At 33.1% G+C, this 27672-nt stretch overlaps 1 protein-coding gene across 3 annotated transcripts in view; it reads right to left on the bottom strand.

Moving 5' to 3' along the window:
- LOC131106890 (uncharacterized) overlaps nt 1–26429 on the bottom strand; it is a 61857-nt gene extending 35428 nt beyond the window's left edge. Inside the window, exons 1-8 of one of the 3 annotated variants that reach the window (XM_058056400.1) lie at nt 25820–26429; nt 25631–25745; nt 25403–25560; nt 23601–23857; nt 23368–23455; nt 22204–22316; nt 21395–21511; nt 21147–21240 (exon numbers count right to left, since the gene is read on the bottom strand). In XM_058056400.1, the coding sequence (XP_057912383.1) occupies nt 21147–21240; nt 21395–21511; nt 22204–22316; nt 23368–23455; nt 23601–23857; nt 25403–25560; nt 25631–25721 (918 nt within the window). In that variant the 5' untranslated portion in view covers nt 25722–25745; nt 25820–26429. Of the gene's footprint in view, nt 1–9609; nt 9882–21146; nt 21241–21299; nt 21512–22203; nt 22317–23367; nt 23456–23600; nt 23858–25402; nt 25561–25630 lie in introns of those variants that run through there. The other 2 variants (XM_058056408.1, XM_058056418.1) reach the window with 2 other exon arrangements.
- Nucleotides 26430–27672: the final 1243 nt, after the last annotated feature.

Raw genomic sequence — 27672 nt, 5'->3', positions numbered from 1 at the left:
TAGTAATAATATAATATAAATAATATATTTACTTGCAATAAAGTCATTATCACAAGCTCGCAGTATCGTTGCCAGGCAACGTGCACAAAGCGTACGACAACACTGACTCACAAACACTGAGTCACCCGCGCATTAATATTCCTTTTAATTGCTAACATATTCCTCGCCGTGGCGGCGGTAGCACGCGTGCCACGCACTCTTTTTCTTTTTTTTTTTTTTTTTATTGTTCAGCTTTATTGAAAGCAGAATCTTTGAATGAAGGATTTGCACAGAAAAATTGTGCAAAAATGTGTAAAAAAAAATTCAGTTTTTTAATGTTTTTAAAGCGGTCCGGTGCAGACCGCGATGCTAGTGATATGTTAGCGGCGTGATAGCTTTGTGTGGCGTTATCTGAACGTTTACAGCGTGTTAGCCTTTGCTTGTTGCGTGTTTGCAGGCCATGAGTGTGTTAGCGATGTCAATAGCGGCGCATTCGTCAATGTCAACGACAAGCTAGCATCGGCTAGATTTGTGCTTTTTTATGTGTTTTTTATGTGTTAAATGTAATAAAAATAAAAATTAAAATCAAATAAAATCAAATAAAATCAAATAAAATCAAATAAAATCAAATAAAATCAAATAAAATCAAATAAAATCAAATAAAATCAAATAAAATCAAATGTTATTTAAGTTCTTTATTTATTTATTCAATGTCAACGACACGCTAGCATCGGCTAGATTTGTGCTTTTTTTATGTGTTAGCCATGCAACAGTGATTTTGATTTTTTTTTTAATCAAATAAAATCAAATAAAATCAAATAAAATCAAATAAAATCAAATAAAATCAAATAAAATCAAATAAAATCAAATGTTCTTTAAGTTCTTTATTTATTTATTCAATGTCAACGACACGCTAGCATCGCCTAGATTTGTGCTTTTTTTATGTGTTAGCCATGCAACAGTGATTTTGATTTTTTTTTTAATCAAATAAAATCAAATAAAATCAAATAAAATCAAATAAAATCAAATAAAATCAAATAAAATCAAATAAAATCAAATAAAATCAAATAAAATCAAATGTTCTTTAAGTTCTTTATTTATTTATTCAATGTCAACGACACGCTAGCATCGGCTAGATTTGTGCTTTTTTTATGTGTTAGCCATGCAACAGTGATTTTGATTTTTTTTTATTCTAAATTAGCCTTTTTACTTGCCGAAAAATGCTTATTTTGGTAAAAAACTAAGTGCTACTTCATAGCTGTGGTTTTCACTACTGATATATATTTTTTTTAATCGAGAGAAATAACCCTAAGATAATTGTACTTGTCACGACTCCAGTCTTGAACTTCATTCTTGCAGCTTTGAGGTTTTTCCCGCTGTGATCCACATCTAATTGCGGTTGGAAACGCTGAATTCCTGCCATTTGTACGCATTAGGACCATCACTTTTACGGACTATCAGGACATATAAGATCCATGACAACGTTCCGAAGCACCGACAGTGAAAAGTAAAAATGCAAGAAGTAGTTAATTTTGTGACTGTATGGTGATTAGAGGGGAGAGAAAGCGGAAAGAAAGCAAAGGCTGAGCTGACATTCCGATTGAGGGGAAGGTGTTGACTGGGCTGCTAATTGAAGACACATTGAAGATTTGAGACGCCTCGGATTGGCGAACTGTGGTGCAAGGGTGACCTCCAGTGGTCGATTTAGGCATAACACCAAAAGGCCACCTCGGGGACACGAGTGTTTTTATGTGTTTTTATCTTGTTATTTATTGAATTTTTATACACATTTGTTACTTGTCATTTGTGGCTAACTTTTGAATTTAGTATTTTAAAATAAAATAAAATAAAATAAAATAAAATATTCTTTAAGTTCTTTATTTAAGTATTGAATTGTATACACATTTGTTACTTGTCATTTATGGCTAACTTTTGAATTGAGTATTTCAAAATAAAATAAAATAAAAAATACAATCAAATAAAATCAAATAAAATCAAATAAAATAAAATCAAATAAAATCAAATAAAATCAAATGTTCTTTAAGTTCTTTATTTAAGTATTGAACTTTTATACACATTTGTTACTTGTCATTTATGGTTAACTTTTGAATTGAGTATTTTAAAATAAAAAATAAAATAAAATAAAATAAAATAAAATAAAATGTTCTTTAAGGTTTCTATTTAAGTATTGAACTTTTATACAGATTTGTTACTTGTCATTTATGGTTAACTTTTGAATTGAGTATTTAAAAATAAAAATAAAATAAAATAAAATAAAATAAAATAAAATAAAATAAAATAAAATAAAATAAAATAAAATAAAATAAAATAAAATAAAATAAAATAAAATAAAATAAAATAAAATAAAATATTCTTTAAGTTCTTTATTTAAGTATTGAATTGTATACACATTTGTTACTTGTCATTTATGGCTAACTTTTGAATTGAGTATTTCAAAATAAAATAAAATAAAAAATACAATCAAATAAAATCAAATAAAATAAAATAAAATAAAATCAAATAAAATCAAATAAAATCAAATGTTCTTTAAGTTCTTTATTTAAGTATTGAACTTTTATACACATTTGTTACTTGTCATTTATGGTTAACTTTTGAATTGAGTATTTTAAAATAAAAAATAAAATAAAATAAAATAAAATAAAATAAAATGTTCTTTAAGGTTTCTATTTAAGTATTGAACTTTTATACAGATTTGTTACTTGTCATTTATGGTTAACTTTTGAATTGAGTATTTAAAAATAAAAATAAAATAAAATAAAATAAAATAAAATAAAATAAAATAAAATAAAATAAAATAAAATAAAATAAAATAAAATAAAATAAAATTAAATTAAATAAAATAAAATGTTCTTTAAGTTCTTTATTTAAGTATTGAACTTTTATACACATTTGTTACTTGTCATTTATGGCTAACTTTTGAATTGAGTATTTTAAAATAAAATAAAATAAAATAAAATAAAATAAAATATTCTTTAAGTTCTTTATTTAAGTATTGAATTTTATACACATTTGTTACTTGTCATTTATGGCTAACTTTTGAATTGAGTATTTCAAAATAAAATAAAATAAAAAATACAATCAAATAAAATCAAATAAAATCAAATAAAATCAAATGTTCTTTAAGTTCTTTATTTAAGTATTGAACTTTTATACACATTTGTTACTTGTCATTTATGGTTAACCTTTGAATTGAGTATTTAAAAATAAAAATAAAAATAAAAATAAAAATAAAAATAAAAATAAAAATAAAAATAAAAATAAAATAAAATAAAATAAAATAAAATAAAATAAAATAAAATGTTCTTTAAGTTCTTTATTTAAGTATTGAACTTTTATACACATTTGTTACTTGTCATTTATGGTTAACTTTTGAATTGAGTATTTTAAAATAAAAAATAAAAAATAAAATAAAATAAAATAAAATAAAATGTTCTTTAAGTTCTTTATTTAAGTATTAAATTTTTATACACATTTGTTACTTGTCATTTATGGTTAACTTTTGAATTGAGTATTTTAAAATAAAAAATAAAATAAAATAAAATAAAATGAAATAAAATGTTTTTTAAGTTCTTTATTTAAGTATTGAATTTTTATACACATTTGTTACTTGTCATTTATGGCTAACTTTTGAATTGAGTATTTTAAAATAAAATAAATTAAAATAAAGACATAGAATGTTCTTTGAAATCTAAGTTGCGATTGGCTGTGAGAAGTCACATGATTCTGCAGCCAAGCCAGAGTGTAGCAAACGGTATTGTAGCATGTATAGATGTTCTTTTTCCGACCATGATGGCGCCTGCAGGGCACTGGCCTGCTACTTATTGGCTTCCTCGGATATAAAAAGAAGAAGAAAGTGGTGTGAAAGAAATGTAAAAGTGCATGAAAACATCTGACAGTGCATGGAGGATTCCTGTCTGACATGTCCTTTGCCGTCTTTGAGACGTGGTGTGAAAAGACGGGAGGCAAAAAGAGGAAGAAAAGCTCCTCAAATGTTTCAGGTTTGAGACATAAAGTAGACCCGACGCTCGCTGGTCTGAATGAAGGTTCTGATGAATCTTTTCAAGTCGACGGCTAGCGTGAATGCTCGTCACGGTTGCGAGGGGAACGTGGGTGCTGCCAGTGTCAACAGTCGGCAGACGGGAACGCCAAGTCTGGATGGAACACATCTGTCCTCCAGGCCGCTGATGTTGGCCTCCGTTACGACAATAGCAGACTTTTGCCAGCCCAGCAACTGGAACCAACATCGCCGCCGTCGCCGCCGCGCTTCACCTGCGCACTACACCGTCCGAGCAGACGTCTGAGGCCCTGGCGTCACGCTCCCGTACCCCGCCGCCCCGCGCCCACCGCGGGTCAGCAGCGTGTGAAGAGTCCAGGGACTCACACTATGATATTCCTACTGGAATTATATTTGGACTTCAGTTTGATTTTTTTTTTCATGATATTCAAAATTTAAAAAAAATTACAGAATATTTTAAATCTATGCTACAAATTCTTTTGAATATTTTTACTACTTTTTAATATTTTTTAAATACTTTTTCTCTGAATATTTGGACTTTTGTGTCATAAAATTACAGCTGTTTCAAATTTCTTCTTGAATATTTTACTCTCATAATTATGACTTTATTCCCATAATATTTTGACTTAACGTTTCGCACAATATTCCAATAATTACAGCGTTGTTTTCTCATATTACAAATAAAAAACAAAGACAGCTGGGATAAGCTCCAGCATGCCCGCGAACCTCGTGAGGAAAAGCGATAGAAAATGAATGAATGAATGAGTTTGATTTTGTTACTTTTTCATGATATTCCAAAAAAAAAAAAAAATTACTGAATATTTGAAATCTATGCTACAAATTATTTTGAATATTTTTACTACTTTTTAATATTTTTTAAATACTTTTTCTCTGAATATTTGGACTTTAATCTTTTAAAATTACAGCTGTTTTCCATTACTATTTCAAATTTCTTCTTGAATATTTGACTCTCATAATTATGACTTTATTCCCATAATATTTTGACTTAACTTTTCGCACAATATTCCAATAATTACAGCGTTGTTTTCTCATATTACAAATAAAAAATAAAGACAGCTGGGATAGGCTCCAGCATGCCTGCGAACCTCGTGAGGAAAAGCGGTAGAAAATTTATGAATGAATGAGTTTGATTTTGTTAGTTTTTAATGATATTCAAAATGTAAAAAAAAATACTGAATATTTCAATTCTATGCTACAAATTATTTTGAATATTTTTACTACTTTTTAATAATTTTTAAATACTTTTTATTTACATTTACAGTTTACATATTTGGACTTAAGTGTCATAAAATTACAGCTGTTTTCCATTACTATTTCAAATTTCTTCTTGAATAATTTACTCTCATAAAAATGAATGAGTTAGATTTTTTCATAGTTTTTCATGATATTCCAAATTTTCAAAAAAAAATTACTGAATATTTCAATTCTATGCTACAAATTATTTTGAATATTTTTACTACTTTTTAATAATTTTTAAATACTTTTTATTTACATTTACAGTTTACATATTTGGACTTAAGTGTCATAAAATTACAGCTGTTTTCCATTACTATTTCAAATTTCTTCTTGAATAATTTACTCTCATAAAAATGAATGAGTTAGATTTTTTCATAGTTTTTCATGATATTCAAAATTTAAAAAAAAATTACTGAATATTTCAATTCTACGCTACAAATTATTTTGAATATTTTTACTACTTTTTAATAATTTTTAAATACTTTTTATTTACATTTACAGTTTACATATTTGGACTTAAGTGTCATAAAATTACAGCTGTTTTCCATTACTATTTCAAATTTCTTCTTGAATAATTTACTCTCATAAAAATGAATGAGTTAGATTTTTTCATAGTTTTTCATGATATTCAAAATTTTAAAAAAAAAAATACTGAATATTTCAATTCTATGCTACAAATTATTTTGAATATTTTTACTACTTTTTAATAATTTTTAAATACTTTTTATTTACATTTACAGTTTACATATTTGGACTTAAGTGTCATAAAATTACAGCTGTTTTCCATTACTATTTCAAATTTCTTCTTGAATAATTTACTCTCATAAAAATGAATGAGTTAGATTTTTTCATAGTTTTTCATGATATTCAAAATTTTAAAAAAAATTACTGAATATTTCAATTCTACGCTACAAATTATTTTGAATATTTTTACTACTTTTTAATAATTTTTAAATACTTTTTATTTACATTTACAGTTTACATATTTGGACTTAAGTGTCATAAAATTACAGCTGTTTTCCATTACTATTTCAAATTTCTTCTTGAATAATTTACTCTCATAAAAATGAATGAGTTACATTTTTTTCATAGTTTTTCATGATATTCCAAATTTTCAAAAAAAAAAATTACTGAATATTTCAATTCTATGCTACAAATTATTTTGAATATTTTTACTACTCTTTAATAATTTTTAAATACTTTTTCTCTGAATATTTGGACTTTAGTGTCATAAAATTACTGTTGTTTTCCATTACTATTTCAAATTTCTTAATAATTTCATAATGTTCATAATATTTTGACTTAATTCCCATAATAGTATAACTTTTCCCACAATATTCCAATAATTGCAGCGTTGTTTATTATTTTGTGTTTCTCATATTACAAATAAAAAACACAGACAGCTGGGATAGGCCCCAGCATGCCTGCGAACCTCGTGAGGAAAAGCGGTAGAAAATGAATGAGTTTGATTTTGGTAGTTTTTTTATGATATTCCAAATTTTTTTAAAAATACTGAATATTTCAATTTTATGCTACAAATTATTTTGAATATTTTTACAACTTTTTAATATTTTTTAAATACTTTTTCTCTGAATATTTGGACTTTAGTCTCTTAAAATTACAGCTGTTTTTCCATTACTATTTCAAATTTCTTCTTGAATAATTTACTCTCATAATTAGGACTTTATTCCCATAATATTTTGACTTAACGTTTCGCACAATATTCCAATAATTACAGCGTTGTTTTCTCATATTACAAATAAAAAACAAAGACAGCTGGGATAGGCTCCAGCATGCCCACGAACCTTGTGAGGAAAAGCGGTAGAAAATGAATGAATGAGTTTGATTTTGTTAGTATTTAATGATATTCAAAATTTAAAAAAAATTACTGAATATTTCAATTCTATGCTACAAATTATTTTGAATATTTTTACTACTTTTTAATATTTTTTAAATACTTTTTCTCTGAATATTTGGACTTTAGTGTCATAAAATTACTGTTGTTCATTGTTTTCATAATATTTCATAATATTCATGTTCATAATGTTCATAATATTTTGACTTAATTCCCATAATAGTATAACTTTTCCCAGAATATTCCAATAATTACAACATTGTTCATTGTTTTATGTTTCTCATATTGGAAATAAAAAAACACAGACAGCTGGGATAGGCTCCAGCGTGCCTGCGGACCTCTTGAGGAAAAGCGGTAGAAAATGAATGAGTTTTTTTTATGATATTCCAAATTTTTTAAAAATTACTGAATATTTCAATTCTACGCTAAAAATTATTTTGAATATCTTTACTACTTTTTAATATTTTTTAAATATTTTTCTCTGAATATTTGGACTTTTAATCTTTCCATTACTATTTCAAATTTCCTCTTGAATATTTGACTCAAATAATTATGACTTTATTCCCATTCATGGTTATTGTATAGATGACGTCAGGACTGTAATGTCACACCGCTATCTTAGACTATATGATGGAATTTGCATCGATAAAAAAAAATGGAAGCCATTCCACCTCAGCTTGCTGGACAGAAGCTTTTTAGCTCCCAAGCGTCCCATTGTGACATGGAAGACGTTTCATCCAAAATATTTGCATCATGTGTGTTTTTTCAGCATGTGGATCACACATGACGACGATTCTGCTTCCCATCTGGACAACCCGTTCACGTCTGGGACCCAAAGTGACCCAAAGGAAACCTTTGAAATGCCTTTAATACCTTACAAAAACCTACTGTTGTAGTTTAGCATGCTAGCAGTATAAGTAGTATTATTTACTTACCATATTTCCACTACAGCGATCAAAGCATCTATGATCATTAGCTAGTTCGCTTCCTCGATTGCTACAAACGATAAAAATATGTTTACAATTTACAAGCCTTGAACTAGCTAGCCAACTCACTCAGGGACGAATAAATGTAAATGTTACTTTTGGCTACATTTTTTGTTGGCTAGCTAGCGGACTGGCGCAGTAGATAGAATAGAAAAATATTGGGAAATTGTTACTAGCTTATCTTGTGACTATTCTTGTGCTAGATCGGTAAAAAAAAAAAAAAAATACTTGACTAGCTAGCGGACTGACTCGGTGGATAGAATAGAAAAATATTCAGAAATTGTTAAATAAAATAATAAATAAATAAATAATAAAAATGATAAAATAATAGAAATAAAAATATAGCAACATCTTTTGCTACACGTGTTATTGTTGGCTAGCTAAGTTTGTTCGATCACTGGATTAATAATCGTTTATTACTTGACTAGCTAGCGGACTGACTCAGTAGATAGAATAGAAAAATATTCGGAAATTGTTACTAGCTTATCTTGTAACTATTCTTGTGTTAGGAAACTAGATCGGTGAAATAAAAATACATTACTTGACTAGCTAGCGGACTGACTCAGTAGATAGAATAGAAAAATATTCCGAAATTGTTACTAGCTTATCTTGTAACTATTCTTATCTCACTCGCGTGTTAGGAAGCTAGATCGGTGAAATAAAAATATAGCAACATATTTTGCTACACGTGTTATTGTTAGCTAGCTAAGTTAGTTCGCTCACTAGATTAATAATCGATTATTACTTGACTAGCTAGCGGACTGACTCAGTCGATAGAATAGAAAAATATTCAAAAATTGTTACTAGCTTATCTTGTAACTATTCTTGTGTTAGGAAGCTAGATCGGTGAAATAAAAATATAGCAACATATTTTGCTACACGTGTTATTGTTAGCTAGCTAAGTTAGTTAGCTCACTAGATTAATAATCGTTTATTACTTGACTAGCTAGCGGACTGACTCAGTAGATAGAATAGAAAAATATTCAGAAATTGTTACTAGCTTATCTTGTAACTATTCTTGTGTTAGGAAGCGAGATTGGTGAAATAAAAATACAGCAACATATTTTGCTACATGTGTTATTGTTAGCTAGCTAAGTTAGTTAGCTCACTAAATTAATATACTTTTGCTCGTTCATTACTTGACTAGTTTCATGTAAGCAGATTTGCTACGTAATGGCGGAGTGGTGGAAGATTCCAGATGACGAATGAATGGTGATGAATTTTTTTTTCATGATATTAAAAAAAAAAAACTTAATATTTCAATTCTATGCTATAAATTATTTTGAATATTTTTACTACTTTTTAATATATTTTTTTTAAATATTTTTTATATATTTATTTTAATATTTGGACTTTAGTCTCTTAAAATTACAGCTGTTTTCCATTACTATTTCAAATTTCTTCTTGAATATTTTACTCTCATAATTATGACTTTATTCCCATAATATTTTGACTTAATTTCCAAAATATATATATAAAACTTTTCCCACAATATTCCAATAATTCATTGTTTTGTGTTTCTCATATTGCAAATAAAAAACAAAGACAGCTGGGATAGGCTCCAGCATGGAGGAGTGGTGGAAGATTCCAGATGACGAATGAATGGTGATGAATGCTTTTATTTTGACAAAGTCGTGTGTTACACTACATTGTGGTTTGCAGAAGAAGACAAAGAAGAAGAAGAAGAAGACGAAGAAGGTGACCTTGTCTAGGCTGCAGACTGGAATCCTCAAGGAGGTTTTTGATATCTGTTGACAGGACTCCCCGCCTGAGGGCAAAAATAATAAACGCAGAGTGAGGATGATCAAAAAAACAATAAACACAAAATACGCCCATGACAGGAAGTTGGAGTAAAAAAAAAAAAATCAGAGTCAATCCGCACTAAATTTGCTTCCTCATTCAGGATTCCAGTGAAGCTTTCTTTTATGTGTTTGTAATCACGTGCAACATTTTGAATAAATGGAAAAAAGTTCGACGGGTGACCGGGTTAGCAAAAATACTGCATTTTTACAGCCTGGAATAATCAATGCTTCCAAACGGAAAAAGGAAAGTTTATAGCAGGAAAAGTTTCTAAGAGTTTCTAATACCTCATCCAATTTCCAGTAGCAAAAGTCTTAGAAAAAAAAATAAAAACCATCCCGATCCGTCAGTCTGAATAACAGAAACAGACATAGCCTGTATTAAAACCGTTATCATGCAGTGAAACCTCTCTAATGGTCTACCCCAAGACTTCCTACCCATCCTGACCAGATACCCGAGCAACCTCTCATCTGGCTCCATTATGATCTTGGCCTCTTGGACACCGTAACAATCCTCCTATCGAACTCACTTTGCGTCATTCTCACAGCACAAACTGGGTCTAACAAGGACAGAAAAACGCTGCACAACTGTGCAAGAAGACATATCTGAGAGTGTTTTCCAAAGAAAAACACATTTTTATGCATTTTGTGAACAATTTTTTTCATTTCACAAACTATTTTTATCCATTTCCCAGATGATTTTCTACATTTTTGCATAGAGGCCTACTATCAACAACTGTCAGTCCTCTGCATCAATCTCCTGGTATGGCTGCTAATCCAAGTTCACCATTTTATAAGGCTAATAGATGATTAATAAACCCATTTAAAAATCTAAACTGAAACTAAAATCTCTTACCATGCTGTTAACTACTCCCTTCAGAGAGCAGCACAAACTGGGTCTAACAAGGACACAAAAACGCTGCACAACTGTGCAAGAAGACAAATTTGAGTGTTTTCCAAAGAAAAACAAATTTTCATGCATTTCACAAACATTTTTTTTTCCATTTCACAAACATTTTTATCCATTTCACGAAAAATGAAAAATGAATGATATGATTTTGAAAGAAGGATGTACATTTTTGCATAGAGGCCTACTATCAACAACTGTCAGTCCTCTGCATCAATCTCCTGGTATGGCTGCTAATCCAAGTTCATCATTTTATAAAGCTAATAGATTAACTAAAACTAAAACTAAAATCTCTTACCATGCTGTTAACTACTCCCTTCAGAGAGCAGCACAAACTGGGTCTAACAAGGACACAAAAACGATGCATATCTCTAAGGTCTTTATATATATATTTTTTCCTAAATATGATCTTCGTGGATGATACACATGAGTATTTGAAATGGTTGTTGAAGGGTTGTCACCTTGTGTTGAGGTGACAATAAGACTTTGTCAGTGCGGTACAAGGATGCGGAGGGCCCCCCACATGACTGAGAGTGGTAAACCACGTCCTGTACATGCATTTTTAATGAGTTGTATGTACCCCATATGTCTCATAGCCCCTTCCCCGCTAACCTCATCCTGCCTGCACAAACTGGGTCTAACAAGGACACAAAAACGCTGCACAAATATCTGAGAGTGTGTAGTTTAAGACAAAGACGCCTCCACAGGTCGTCACCTGGCAGCTGCACTAAATAGTAGCCGTCAAACACCAGTGTCAGTATCAACAAGTCCAGGATGCTGGACTTCATGGCAGGACTGCTAAGAAAAAGCCATATCTCAAACTGGACAAAAACATTCCCAAGTGATCCCAAACTTTGGAGCGGTAGTGTACATTTTGAGTAGATTTCGATTTGTTCAACCATTCACGTTCCAGTAGAGTCCAGTATAAAAATCCTACTGGTGACCAAACAAACTGGGGGGTACAGTATTTCTTTTTCACGAGCCACCTCGGTGATGTTCCTCCATGTCCATGAGCGTGTTCCGGTAACGTGAAATCATCTCTCGCCGCTGACATATTGATGATCGCTCGTGTTTTCCAGCGCGTTATCCGTCGCTTCAAAACTACATACGGTAAAACCAAGAAGGGAAATTGATTTTGACACAAATACGGTGTGACGTTCAGGTGCCAGACGGTTTGCAGCCTGCATCTGTGCGAAAAAAAAACCTTGACCCCGGTCGCGAACTCTTAAATTTATGCTTGTTTCATCGTTTGGATGTTATGAAAAGCGTTTGAGCCACATGAAAGGTAGTTTTATTCCCGTACTAGAGACAGCTGACATCACCGACATAAATCTCGGTGATGTTTACTGAACGGAATATGTAAGTAATTACTTAGCATTTTTTTTTATGTCTGCTTGACATGCTGGAAACTTTTGCTTGATAAGACCAGCCGTTGTGTTGGAAGGATGCTTTGATGATTACTGCTGGAACAAATGACTTGGATTTTTATGATTTCTTATGATAACAAGTGGGCGGCACGGCGGTCGAGTGGTTAGCGCACAGACCTCATAGCTAGGAGACCAGGGTTCAATACTTCTCATATCCATGGCTTTGAGTTCCATGACCTCAGAACCATTGAGGTTCTGCGGGCCAAAGAACTGACCATCTCAACATCCTCAATGGTCAATGAGTTTGAACCGTCAGAATCCGGTTGAAGACCGTTTGGTCCAACAAAGACCTCGTGCAGATCAACCAGTCGCCAAAGGAGGTTCCCGCTCCTGGTCACTCTAGTGGGCTCAACGCTTTGCTGGCATGAAACTTCCCAAGAAAAGGAGAAGAAGAAGTTTGATTCCTCATCTCGATTGTAGGATGAGGAGCTCAGTCATCCGGGGAGGGGTTCAGATGTAGACCGGCTTCTCCTTCACATCGAGAGGAGTCAGTTGAGGTGGTTCGAGTATCTAGTCCGGATGCCTCCCGGACGCCTCCCTGGTGACCTAGGACCTAGGACACGCTGGCCTTAGGAACGCCTTGGTGTCCTTCCCAGTGGAGCTTGAGGAGGTGGCCAGGGACCGGGAAGTCTGGGCTTCCCTACTAAGATCCGGATGCGGATAAGCGGATCAAAATGGATGGATCTCTATTGTCTTATCCGCTTGTCCTTCAAGACTTTACCCACAGAAGAACCTCTCTAGGCTTTGGATTCTCCATCGCGTCTTGCTAGCTGTGATTCCGAGACATTCCGTACATCCAGATCTCTCCGTCAAACTATCCGGGCATGTGAAGGTGCTGAATTTACACTTCCTTGTACACACCAACGGCTAGGTACCCAAAAATCAGAATCTGCTGTAGACGGAATCTCAAGTTTACCAGACGACTGGAACGTCTGTTTTATAAATCCTGGGATGTGTTTACGCAATACTGGAAGTCTCTTATATCCTAATGTTTTTCCCCTCCAGCGGTCCCTGATCCTCCAGCAGGATTCTCGCTCATAAAAAAAAAAAACTATATTAATTATCCCGTGAAGGAGCAGAGCTAGCATACGAGGTGAAGTGGAATAAAGCCATTGGCAATTGCCAGCCTGCGATCCGTATTATTACTCATCTCTGCCGCTTTGGAAGCACACCAGGATGGTTTGGGATCTGGGCCATGAGGGACAAAAAAAAACAAAAAAAAAAAACGTCCACAGTCCTGAAAAAGCAGAAACTCTAACAAGTTGAAGGCATTGGCAAACTTCAGAACAGACATTATGTTGTCCATCAAACGTCATTCCAAACAAAGACGGCGTTCCGGCATCACTGTCACTCTATGAAAGCTCCTTGCAAGAGCTTTGTCGACCTAAACTGAAAGTAAACGAAAAATTCCACTTTGGCTCGGACTACAAATCCACAGGGGAACTGGCAACCGTCCTCTGATGAATATCTCCATGTTTTACATTTCTATTTCACCCCCAGAGAGCCGTGTGTGTCGTCACGTTCCAGACTCTTCTTTGTCCGGGAAGGATAAGAAAATAATCAAAAAAAAAGGTCCTCCTAGACTCATTTAGGAGCCCATAACTTTATTTACGTTCCTCTTCGACTTTTAAAGAAACATTATCTGACCTTAAGATAACAGCATTAAAAATCAGGTTGATGCTAATAAGTCACGGCGGCCCCAGATCACCTTGCGTTAGCGTATTAGCTTTGGTGCTAACATTGAAGTTAAAGTTGTTTGTTTGCCGCACATGAAATTTGAAATATTAAATATATTTTCATTGTTTTAAAATCTGTCCACAAACGACAGATAATAAATAGCGTTTTGGCTAATTTTGGTACATTTTGTTAGCGTATTAGCTTTGGTGCTAACATTGAAGTTAAAGTTATTTGTTTGCCGCACACGAAATTTGAAATATATTTTCATTGTTTTAAAATCTGTCCACAGACGACAGATGATAAATAAATAGCCTTTTGGCTAATTCTTGTACATTGCGTTAGCGTATTAGCTTTGGTGCTAACATTGAAGTTAAAGTTGTTTGTTTGCCGCACATGAAATTTGAAATATGAAAAATATATTTTCATTGTTTTAAAATCTGTCCACAGACGACAGATGATAAATAAATAGCATTTTGGCTAATTCTGGTACAATTCATTGGCGTATTAGCTTTGGTGCTAACATTGAAGTTAAAGTTGTTTGTTTGGCGCACATGAAATTTGAAATATGAAATATATTTTCATTGTTTTAAAATCTGTCCACAGACGACAGATGATAAATAAATAGCATTTTGGCTAATTTTGGTACATTTCGTTGGCATATTAGCTTTGGTGCTAACATTGAAGTTAAAGTTGTTGGTTTGCCGCACATGAAATTTGAAATATTAAATATATTTTCATTGTTTTAAAATCTGTCCACAAACGACAGATAATAAATAGCGTTTTGGCTAATTTTGGTACATTTTGTTAGCGTATTAGCTTTGGTGCTAACATTGAAGTTAAAGTTATTTGTTTGCCGCACACGAAATTTGAAATATATTTTCATTGTTTTAAAATCTGTCCACAGACGACAGATGATAAATAAATAGCCTTTTGGCTAATTCTTGTACATTGCGTTAGCGTATTAGCTTTGGTGCTAACATTGAAGTTAAAGTTGTTTGTTTGCCGCACATGAAATTTGAAATATTAAATATATTTTCATTGTTTTACTGCCGTTTTTAGCGATCACCTTGCGTTAGCGTATTAGCTTAGGTGCTAACATTGAAGTTAAAGTTGTTGGTTTGCCGCAGATGAAAAGAATGAATTTATATTTTCATTGTTTTACTGTCTGTCTTTTGCAAGCCAGATTTGATGATAAATAAATAGCATTTTGGCTAATTCTGGTACATTTTGTTGGTGTATTAGCTTTGGTGCTAAAATTGAAGTTAAAGTTGTTTGTTTGCCGCACATGAAATTTGAAATATGAAATATATTTTCATTGTTTTAAAATCTGTCCACAGATGACATATGATAAATAAATAGCGTTTTGGCTAATTCTGGTACATTTCGTTGGTGTATTAGCTTTGGTGCTAAAATTGAAGTTAAAGTTGTTTGTTTGCCGCACATGAAATTTGAAATATGAAATACATTTTCATTGTTTTAAAATCTGTCCACAGATGACATATGATAAATAAATAGCATTTTGGCTAATTCTGGTACATTTCGTTGCCATATTAGCTTTGGTGTTAACATTGAAGTTAAAGTTGTTGGTTTGCCGCACATGAAATTTGAAATATTAAATATATTTTCTTTGTTTTAAAATCTGTCCACAAACGACAGATAATAAATAGCGTTTTGGCTAATTTTGGTACATTTTGTTAGCGTATTAGATTTGGTGCTAACATTGAAGTTAAAGTTATTTGTTTGCCGCACACGAAATTTGAAATATATTTTCATTGTTTTAAAATCTGTCCACAGACGACAGATGATAAATAAATAGCCTTTTGGCTAATTCTTGTACATTGCGTTAGCGTATTAGCTTTGGTGCTAACATTGAAGTTAAAGTTGTTGGTTTGCCGCACATGAAATTTGAAATATGAAAAATATATTTTCATTGTTTTAAAATCTGTCCACAGACGACAGATGATAAATAAATAGCGTTTTGGCTAATTCTGGTACATTTCGTTGGCGTATTAGCTTTGGTGCTAACATTGAAGTTAAAGTTGTTTGTTTGCCGCACATGAAATTTGAAATATGAAAAATATATTTTCATTGTTTTAAAATCTGTCCACAGACGACAGATGATAAATAAATAGCGTTTTGGCTAATTCTGGTACTTTTTGTTAGCGTATTAGCTTTGGTGCTAACATTGAAGTTAAAGTTGTTGGTTTGCCGCACATGAAATTTGAAATATGAAAAATATATTTTCATTGTTTTAAAATATGTCCACAGATGACAGATGATAAATAAATAGCGTTTTGGCTAATTCTGGTACATTTTGTTAGCGTATTAGCTTTGGTGCTAACATTGAAGTTAAAGTTGTTTGTTTGCCGCACATGAAATTTGAAATATTAAATATATTTTCATTGTTTTACTGCCGTTTTTAGCGATCACCTTGCATTAGCGTATTAGCTTAGGTGCTAACATTGAAGTTAAAGTTGTTTGTTTGCCGCACATGAAATTTGAAATATTAAATATATTTTCATTGTTTTACTGCCGTTTTTAGCGATCACCTTGCGTTAGCATATTAGCTTTGGTGCTAACATTGAAGTTAAAGTTGTTTGTTTGCCGCAGATGAAAATAATTAATTTATATTTTCATTGTTTTACTGCTGTTTTTAGCGAGCCAGATTTTAAAATCTGTCCACAGACGACAAATGATAAATAAATAGCGTTTTGGCTAATTCTGGTACATTTTGTTAGCGTATTAGCTTTGGTGCTAACATTGAAATTAAAGTTGTTTGTTTGCCGCACATGAAATTTGAAATATTAAATATATTTTCATTGTTTTACTGCCATTTTTAGCGATCACCTTGCGTTAGCATATTAGCTTTGGTGCTAACATTAAAGTTAAAGACGACAAATGATAAATAAATAGCGTTTTGGCTAATTCTGGTACATTTTGTTAGCGTATTAGCTTTGGTGCTAACATTGAAATTAAAGTTGTTTGTTTGCCGCACATGAAATTTGAAATATTAAATATATTTTCATTGTTTTACTGCCATTTTTAGCGATCACCTTGCGTTAGCATATTAGCTTTGGTGCTAACATTAAAGTTAAAGACGACAAATGATAAATAAATAGCGTTTTGGCTAATTCTGGTACATTTTGTTAGCGTATTAGCTTTGGTGCTAACATTGAAATTAAAGTTGTTTGTTTGCCGCAGATGGAATTTGAAATATGAAATATATTTTCATTGTTTTACTGCTGTTTTTAGCGAGCCAGATTTTAATATCTGTCCACAGACAACATATGATAAATAAATAGCGTTTTGGCTAATTCTGGTACATTACCAACAATGCTAATTAATGTACATCGTCAAATAAACCAATGAATTTATAATTTCATTGTTTTACTGTATGTCTTTTGCAAGCCAGATTTGATGATAAATAAATAGCATTTTGGCTAATTCTGGTACTTTTTGTTAGCGTATTAGCTTTGGTGCTAACATTGAAGTTAAAGTTGTTTGTTTGCCCCACATGAAATTTGAAATATGAAATATATTTTCATTGTTTTACTGCTGTCTTTAGCGAGTCAGATTTTAATATCTGTCCACAGACGACATATGATAAATAAATAGCGTTTTGGCTAATTCTGGTACATTTCGTTAGCGTATTAGCTTTGGTCCTAACATTGAAATTAAAGTTGGTTGTTTGCCGCACATGAAATTTGAAATATGAAATATATTTTCATTGTTTTACTGCTGTTTTTAGCGAGCCAGATTTTAATATCTGTCCACAGACGACATATGATAAATAAATAGCGTTTTGGCTAATGCTGGTACATTACCAACAATGCTAATTAATGTACATCGTCAAATAAACCAATAACATAAATCAAATAAATATTTAAAAACATGATGTAATCACACAGACGGCTATGTGAATAAAAACAAGTCGCACCTAACACTCAAAATTACGAGTGCGCCTGAACGCCTCACGGTAGAACGAGACCGCAGCAGGAAGGATACAGGAACAAGTTGTTCCTCACTCTGTGTGCATCATATCAACAAATAAGTACTGTAAGTCTGAATGAATACTTTGTGTATTAAGAGTGTTTCATCTGGAAGATTTAATTTATATCGGAGTTCCAATTAATCCCCGCACGACCCTAACGATGGAAAACCGTCACCGTGAACGGGAGATCTCAGATGCTATTAAGAAAGGGGTCATGGTTCTTGTCGAGTTGGGACATCATGGGAAGATTCCAGTCAGATAATAATAATGGACACTTCATACTCAACAAGGATAAAAAAAGTGCTGTCAGTGCCGAAATTGTAAATCACAGCAAACACACCCAAAGTACGAAAGCAACCGCTTGTTGTTCATACGACAATGAGACAACGTTACGGAATGTTCTCCGTATAATAACAGACATCAATGTTAAACAAACCTTTGGAAAACTTTCCCTTCCATTTGCTATGAAAGGAATATGCACTCTCAAACAACGGCCATCCTGAGTGGACCACCATTTTTTTTTTTTTTTAATAATAATAACATTCCTAGTACATAAGATTTTCTAAAATTCTAAAATAAATGTGTTTTTTTATTCAATAAAATTAATAAAATTACAAATAAATATTCCACATTAAAAAAAAACATATTGCTCTAAAAAAAAACACAAAAAAATGTTTTTTCTTACTTTTTGTCCCCATAAAAATAAATACTAATATAATTTTAAATATAGAATAAATATATCTAATTAACATATATTATTAAAAAAACATAATAATTATGAAAAATAATAAATATATAACATAAATGAAATAATGGGTTGCATGGTGGTCGAGTGGTTATTACGCAGACCTCACCGCTAGGAGACCTGGGTTCAATTCCACCCTCGGCCATCTCTGTGTGGAGTTTGCATGTTCTCCCCGTGCATGCGTGAGTTTTTTTTCCAGGTATTCCGGTTTCCTCCCACATTCCAAAAAAAACATGCTAGGTTAATTAGCGACTCCAAATTGTCCATAGGTATGAATGTGAGTGTGAATGGTTGTTTGTCTATATGTGCCCTGTGATTGGCTGGCTGGCGACCAGTCCAGCTGTCCAAAGACAGCTGGGATAGGCTCCAGCAGCCCCAGCGACCATTGTGAGAATAAGCGGTAGAAAATGAATGAATGAATGAACAAATAAATATTGGAAAATGTCTAAAAAAATTTTTTTGTTTTTATCTCATTCATAGTCACTCTGAACTATCTATAAGATTGCTATTATAGGCTGTGATGCATCAGTTTTGTTCTCATTTCCACGTTTGAACTCAGGATTCCCGGAAGGCGAACGGCGACCTGAAATCATGAAAACTAGCGTTGCCTGAAGCCAGATTGTCAGAGTTATGTCTTTGTTAAAGTTAAAATACGCCGCCGACAGACACAATTAAAAAAAAAAAAAACATTTGAGGGATCTGGCAACGCCGCTCGCCTCGTCTCCAATATTTTCACCTGCTTTCCTCCTCAAGGTCGGACATTGCAAAAGCTCAGAAGATGAGGTCCAGCAGGACCTGTAGCGGTAGATAAGCACGAGGGGGGGGGGGGGGGGGGAAGGGATCCTGGCGAGCGAGAAGGGCCTGGAGGAAGAGATGGCGGCCTAGACGGCCTCCACACACCTGTGTCACTGACCACACGCCAACTCTACAAAAACACCACAGCACGTCCACATGTGCATGCTAGCACTGCTAATATGCTAATTCCTTATTAGCGCCGTGTTTGTCCCATTCCGCAGGACAAAAACACGATGATGAGACGCCCACAGAAGCATCTAAGATGACGTCTCGGTTCTGCAACTTGAGAAATATTATTATTATTTTTTTTTTTATTATTATTTTTATTATTTATAAATTATTTATTTTATTATTATATTTTTATCTATTTTTGTCTCGCCACCAAAAACCCAGACACCACTCTCTTTAGGTCATCCACCATGTTTTCATATGATTTCTTCAATGTCCAACCATTTTTTTCCCAAGTTTCTTATTGTTACAAGCCTTCCAGATGGGAATCTTTTCCTAATGAGGAAAACACAGCTTAGATTTTTGGGTTCTTATACGGGAACGTGAGTCCTTATTGTCCGAGAATAGACCAGCTGAAGGCCATCAAAGACAAAAGTTGACCATTTCTAAGAGGAAAGAGGGTATTTTTATTATTTACTTTAATTTACTTTAATTTAATTTAATTTTTATTTTATTTTTTTTTTCCATTTTAATTAGTTCTCATTCATAAATGGAATAATTTTTTTTCCACGGTTAATCCCTTCCAAACCCAACCATGGTAAGTAAATTTACACAAAATAAGGTTCCTTATTCATAATTGGAATATTTTAGTAATTAGAGCATATAAAACACTTTTTTTTACCACCTTCAAATACATTTTTAACATTATTAGAGGCATTCAGACATGTCCCCTTTACACATATTACTCAATTTAGTACACATGTTAAGAAAAAATAAGACATAAATAAGATATAATATACTATAATACTCAGTTCTTGTTCTGTACAGTACTCCATTCATTCATTTTCTACTGCTTATCCTCACGAGGGTTGCGGGGGTGCTGGAGCCTATCCCAGCCGTCTTTGGGCAAGAGGCGGGGCCCACCTTGGACTGTTGGCCAGCCAATCACAGGGCACATATAGACAAACAACCATTCACACTCACATTGATACCTATGGACAATTTGGAGTCGCTAATTAACCTAGCATGTTTTTGGAATGTGGGAGGAAACCGGAGTACCCGGAAAAAACCCACGCATGCACGGGGAGAACATGCAAACTTCACACAGAGATGGCCGAGGGTGGAATTGAACCCTGGGCGCACTAACCACTCGACCACCATGCAGTACTTACAGTACTTAATACAGTGGTTATTGTGTCTTATTGTGTTGTTGTGTAGTATTACTGACACCTGGTGACCGGTGTAGGATACTACAATACTGTATATCATCCCAACATCTTTGAATGCATCTTCTGAATGCCTTAGAACCGAGGTTGTTTGACTGTAATATTGTTATTTTTTTATTTTATTAAAATTATTTTATTAAATTTTATTTTATATAATTTTAAAATAAAATGTTTTTTTAAAAATGTTATTTTATTAAAATTATTTTATTTAAAAATAAAAATAAAATAACAATATTACAGTCAATTTTATGATCCATTTATTTTTGATCCAACACATAACATCCAGAAAGACTCTTACCTCGTCCACAGGGTGCGCCTCGTCATACGTGATCTTTGACATCATCTCAGGGTCCATCTCCTCCTCTTCATCATTGTCCCACGAGGACAAGCCTCTGAGGACGATACACAGATTTCAACTTTTTCCACTAGCGGGTCATTTTTTTTGTCATACCTGTTTATACTTTTTTCCAACACCTGGAAGTTGTTTTGTGTTACTGTAAAAAAAAAAAAAAAAAAAAAAAAGTAAATGACATGTCATTCTCTAACCTATGAGAGTTGGCGTCCTGTAGGAGGCGGTCGTGCGACCATTTTCCCGCCTTTCTCTCCAGGGTGCGGACTTGCTGCACCAGATCTTCTCTCTCCGTGATCAAGCGGTCTTTGAACCTGGCAAGTACACACAGTCCTTTTAATCAGGACCGTGAACCTAGCACAGGGGTGGGCAAACTTTTTGACTCGCGGGCCGCATTGATATAACAAAATTTATATAAATTTATATTATAATATTTTAAAAATAATAAAATATTATAATAATTAAAATAAAATTAAAATAATTATTATATTATTATGTAAAATATGCAAATATAACAATATTATTATATATAATTAATATAATAATTAGCATTAATATAATAAATATAATCATCATAATAGTTATAATAATATAATAATTATTATTTTAATTTTTATTACGAAATTGATACAACCATCAAAAGGTTGGCTCAGGCCATGATGCCAGGTTGTATGTTGAGTTTAAATTAAATACTTTGGAAAGATTGGGCGGGCCGTATCCAAACACTTGCCGGGCCGGATGTGGCCCCCGGGCCGTAGTTTGCCCACCCCTGACCTAGCACATGGGAATTGAGCATTATTGTTAAGTGTATTTCCTCACATTTTGCGGGGGGCCGAGAGGTGATCATTTTTAATTAATTATTTTTTAATTAAGATATTGTCAATGCAACAAGAGCTAGCATTGAAAACTCCAAATTTGCAAGTGTGTCAGCATTTATTTTATACGGGTGAACTATATTATGAACTATACTATTATGAACTTTGAACCAGAGTACATTGCGGCTCACCTCTTGATGTGCACCATCCAATAGCGTTGTTGCTGACACAGCCACTCCAACTGCTCCAACGTTTCCTGCAGCTTCTTCACGCCGCTGTCGTTCTGCCCCTGCAGAGCCTTCACCTTCACAGACACGGCTTTAGCATTCATACCCGCATTGACCTTGACATGTATTAAATATAATGACATGTTCTCATTAATGCTTTTAATGCTCTTGGATGTGTGTGCATACAATGAAAGATTGTGTAGACCTTGGAGCTTTTGTGCTTTGATGAACTGCTAGGGTGGAGTTCTCCAAGTCAAGTGTAAATTTAGTTTAAAAAAAAAATAATAAAAATAAAAATCCTGACAGAGAAGCGTTTCACGATTTCTCCGATTCCTAATCTTCATCATTTGTGGAGGAACTTGGCTTTCAAGGTTGAGAAAGACAAAAAAAAAAACACAACTAACACTTGAAAGCAACGTTACCAGCTGCAAGACAAGTGTGGACAATGCTGACATCTGCTGTATAAAGGCGGCACTGCAGGGTATTACACTCTTTATGACACTTAATGAATTTTTGCTGTATTTTATGTACTTTAGGACTATAATAATGTGTTGCATTAAATGCATTATATATTTTATGATTACATTTATCCAGAAATGTATAAGTAAGACAAATAATACATTACAAAATTACAAATATTCTGCTTTTATTTAACTTCATATTGAAAGTAATGAGAAATAAAACTAATTTTGGGGGGTATTATTGGCCTACATGATGTCTAAGATGAAATTAATGATATATTTCATAGTTCTAATTGCAATATGTGTATTGATGACAAAAAAGGGGCATATCATTAGGTACAGCTGCACAAAAATACTGCTTAAATTTAATAATAAATAATAATAAATAATAATAAATAATAATAAATAATAATAAATAATAATAAATAATAATAAATAATAATAAATAATAATAAATAATAATAAATAATAATAAATAATAATAAATAATAATAAATAAATAATAATAATAAATAATAAATAATAAATAATAAATAATAAATAATAAATAATAAATAATAAATAATAATAATAAATAATAATAATAAATAATAATAATAATGAAAACAATGCTCATTTTAGGTTTTAAAGGGCCCAAATTCCACAACATTGTCTTTCATTGACTCACCTGTTCTTCATACGCAACACGTGAATGCTTCAGTTCCTCCACAAGCATCTTGTTGGCGTCCCGAAGCTCTTCTAACTCTCCCTTCTTGCTGTTGGATAAAAATAAGTCATTTTTAAGAAAATAAAGCTTTTAGTTTTGAGTATTTACTACCTAAATATCTTTGTATTTCATTTTTTTTTGTGTGCAAGATCTGCATGGAACGTGGAGGAATGTGAGGGATCACCGCTTTTCACCTTTGCAGCTCCGCCAGGAGGCTCTCTGTCAGTACATCTCTACAATGGGCCTCGGTGTGCAGCTCCGCCCTGAGGCCGTCGTCCGCATCACCTCCGTTCCGGGCCTCCACATGCAGCTCCTCCACCAGGCCCTCCAGCTGCACCTCTGAGCTCTGAAGGCACAGCAGCTCTGAAGCCACCTGACGCAGCAGCTCGGCGTCTCGCTCGCTTTCCTCCACCAGAATAAGAGCACGATGCTGCAAGCGCTCCACCAGCTCCTAGGAAGGTATACATACACATATCTATAAAGTAAGTAGATTCGAACATCGGTCTAAAGTTCATCTAATGAGCTCATGGCAAGCCTCAACGTGACATGTGAAGTTTGTTGATGCCAGGCAGGAGTGAGTCAGCCGAGAAAAAAATTCCTCAGAAATGTTTATAAGAGCACCTCCGTAATGAAAACAAGAGAAGAGCACAATGCATCATGAAGTAATCATCATGGAAAAAAAAAAAAAAAAAAGAAATCTGACTTGGGTTTGTGTCAAAAAATATGTTTATTTAAACTGGTGGCTGCTCCTTCTGGTAGCAAACTTTAACCTGAAAACAATGTGAATATTTGCTGTCAAAAGCTCAGCACTTCCTTGGCAAATACATCCAATGCTTGCTCGCTATTGTTATGGTCATGCTGGCCAATTGTATGCATAAAAAAATACCCTCTCGTCGGCTAAAATATAAATATAAAAAATATAAATATTACTAATATATACATAAAAGTGAGTATAAATCTAAATATAACTAAAATCTTACATAAAATAAAATTTTACATGAATTAATAGTAATAATTTAAGAGTATAATGTCCTAATATTATGAGGAAAATTAATGGTATTTTAGTAGCATAAACTTTGGATATTATATTATTTTCAATAATTAATTATTATATTATTATTATTATATTTTCAAAGTTTAATATTATGAGAAACAAACAAAATAAAGTTACGGAAGTATATTTTGTTTGTCTTTCGGATTTTCCTGGTAACAGCATTATATTATGAGAATATTATGAGAATTAGAATATAGAATATTATGAGAATTAAGTGGAAATTATGTGAATAAAATAAAAAAAACTTGAAATATTTGGGAAAAAAAACACCAGCAGAAGCAAAAATGGGGAAAAAAAGAGCTGTAATTTTACAAGAATAAAGTCAAAATCTTAAGAAAAAAAGTTACAATTTTACGAGTATATACTCATAATATTATGAAGAAAAATAATGTAATTTTAGTTCCATAAGTGAGTAAAACTGGCTCTTTTTTTGTTGTAATATTGTTAGAAATAACCAAAACAAAAATGACGTTTTCGAAAATTAATAGGGTAGGAAGTTTGTACTGATTATTGAAGAAAAATGATGAAATATTTAGTTGAAAAAAAGAGCAAAGTTGATATTAATATTATGTCTTTTCACGTATATATGAGAAGTATAGCTGAGGTGCAGGTTTTTCCTTCTTTGCATATCTATGTGATAAACAAAATATTTACAAAATATTAAAGTGGCAAAGTTACATCTTTTCAAGTTGGACACCCCTGCTTTACATGCAAATTTCATGTGGAGTACCCCAAGGTTCTATCCTAAGTCCCCTACTTTCCCCCCAATTACAGTAAAAAAATAGAAAAATGTAGAAAACAAACTTTTGATATGTGGCCTGTATCCTGTATTATCACATATGTATACATGATTAACTATTTTATAATTTTTTTTAACCAAAAATGTATGAGGTGAATGTGCGTGGATCCACTGTACTGCATCTGGTTTTGTTGTGTCCTCACCTGCTGCTGATGAATGGTGGCGACCAGGTGCTCCTGGGTCCTCCTCAGCTCCGAGTTTGTCTTCTCCAGGTGGAAAAGTTGAGCCGCCACAGTTTGGAAGTCATTCTGCAGCTTCTTCTCCCGTTCTCTGGACACCAAAACCTCTCTATCCGACATGGCTGCAAGCAAGGCATCACTTTCTTAAGTCACTCGGAGGACGGAAGGTGGAATTGTAGATGTTCCACTTACCTTTGTCACGAGCCAAACGTGTGCACTTGGCAGTCAGATACTGGATCTGGCTGTAGTCCTCGTCCCTCTGCGCTCGGAAAAACCTTCTCATGGTGCCCTCTAAACCTTCCAGCGTCTTCCCGTGATCAAACAATGGTCAAACAAATGCACACCCCAGATCTTCCCCAGGGAGACTGGAGTATTTTTTACCCAGAAGGTACGTTGCGGCGTTAATCCCGCTGGTTGTTGTCAAAACAAAAGCCGTGTCTCAGCCCACGGATGCCACGTTTCGTCCTTAAACTGAGTGATTTTGCAAAGCTGGGGCATGTTGTGTTTGAGCATGGTGGATTTACAGCAACAAAAGCAACCTCAAGTCAGCACTTTAATAAAAGTAAACTACACGCCTGAGGAAAATACCAGCGGCAGGTAAAAACACATTTAAGTGAGTCACATGTGCACAACACCACACCTGTGTACTACTTGATTGTGTTTTCATCTGCTTTTATGAGTATAAACCTGTAAAGTAAAAGCAGGACTATAGTGTTGACGCCTTTAAAGTAAGATCCAAAGGATTGTATCCATACCAGGTTTACACTTGCATGGTGTCATTGACATTTTTTAGCTCTCTATAAGTTCATTTTCATACATTTTTGTGTCCTCGCTATTTGTGGGGGTTACTTTCCAAGAAACTCCAGGGCCCGGCCAATCATGAATAATGGCCACAGCTCTAAAAACCATCTTGGTTAATGGAGCACCTACATCTTTGAATGCAGCATCTTGGTGAATGTAGCATCTACTTGAATGTAGCATCCTGTCAAATGTAGCATCTTGTTCAATATAACACATAGTTGAATGTAGCACCTTGTTGAATGTAGCATCTACTTGAATGTAGCATCGACTTGAATGTAACATCTACTTAAATGTAGCATCTACTTGAACGTAGCATCCTGTCAAATGTAGCATTTAGTTCAATGTAGCACCTTGTTGAATGTAGCATCTATTTGAATGTAGCATCTACTTAGATGTAGCATCTACTTAGATGTAGCATCTACTTGAACGTAGCATCTACTTGAACGTAGCATCTACTTGAACGTAGCATCCTGTCAAATGTAGCATTTAGCTCAATGTAGCACCTACTTAGATGTAGCATCTACTTGAATGTAGCATCTATTTGAATGTAGCATCGACTTGAACGTAGCATCGACTTGAATGTAGCATCGACTTGAATGTAGCATCTACTTGAATGTAGCATCTACTTGAACATAGCATCCTGTCAAATGTAGCATCTAGTTCAATGTAGCATCCTGTCAAACGTAGCATCGACTTGAATGTAACATCTACTTAAATGTAGCATCTACTTGAACGTAGCATCCTGTCAAATGTAGCATCTAGTTCAATGTAGCATCCTGTCAAATGTAGCATCCTGTCAAATGTAGCATCTACTTGAATTTTAGCACAGTGTTGAATGTAGCATTCTGTCAAATGTAGCATCTAGTTCAATGTAACACATAGCTGAATGTAGCATCTACTTGAATGTAGCATCCTGTCAAATGTAGCATCTAGTTCAATATAACACATAGTTGAATGTAGCACATGGTTGAATGTAGCATCCTGTCAAATGTAGCATCTAGTTGTTGAATGTAGCATCTTTTTGAATGTAGCATCTACTTAAATGTAGCATCTACTTGAATGTAGCATCCTGTCAATTGTAGCATCTAGTTCAATATAACACATAGTTGAATGTAGCATCTTTTTGAATTTAGCATCTACTTGAATGTAGCATCCTGTCAAATGTAGCATCTAGTTCAATGTAACACATAGTTGAATGTAGCACCTTGTTGAATGTAGCATCTACTTAAATGTAGCATCTACTTGAATGTAGCATCTACTTGAATGTAGCATCCTGTCAATTGTAGCATCTAGTTCAATATAACACATAGTTGAATGTAGCATCTTTTTGAATGTAGCATCTAGCTAAATGTAACACATAGCTGAATGTAACATCTACTTGAATGTAGCATCCTGTCAAATGTAGCATTTAGTTGAATGTAGCATCTAATAGA

This window comes from Doryrhamphus excisus, chromosome 2 (assembly GCF_030265055.1).
Source record: "Doryrhamphus excisus isolate RoL2022-K1 chromosome 2, RoL_Dexc_1.0, whole genome shotgun sequence".
Classification (NCBI taxonomy): domain Eukaryota; kingdom Metazoa; phylum Chordata; class Actinopteri; order Syngnathiformes; family Syngnathidae; genus Doryrhamphus; species Doryrhamphus excisus.
The sequence above is the reverse complement of the archived record's forward strand: the minus strand, read 5'-3'. Positions and strand labels throughout refer to the sequence as shown.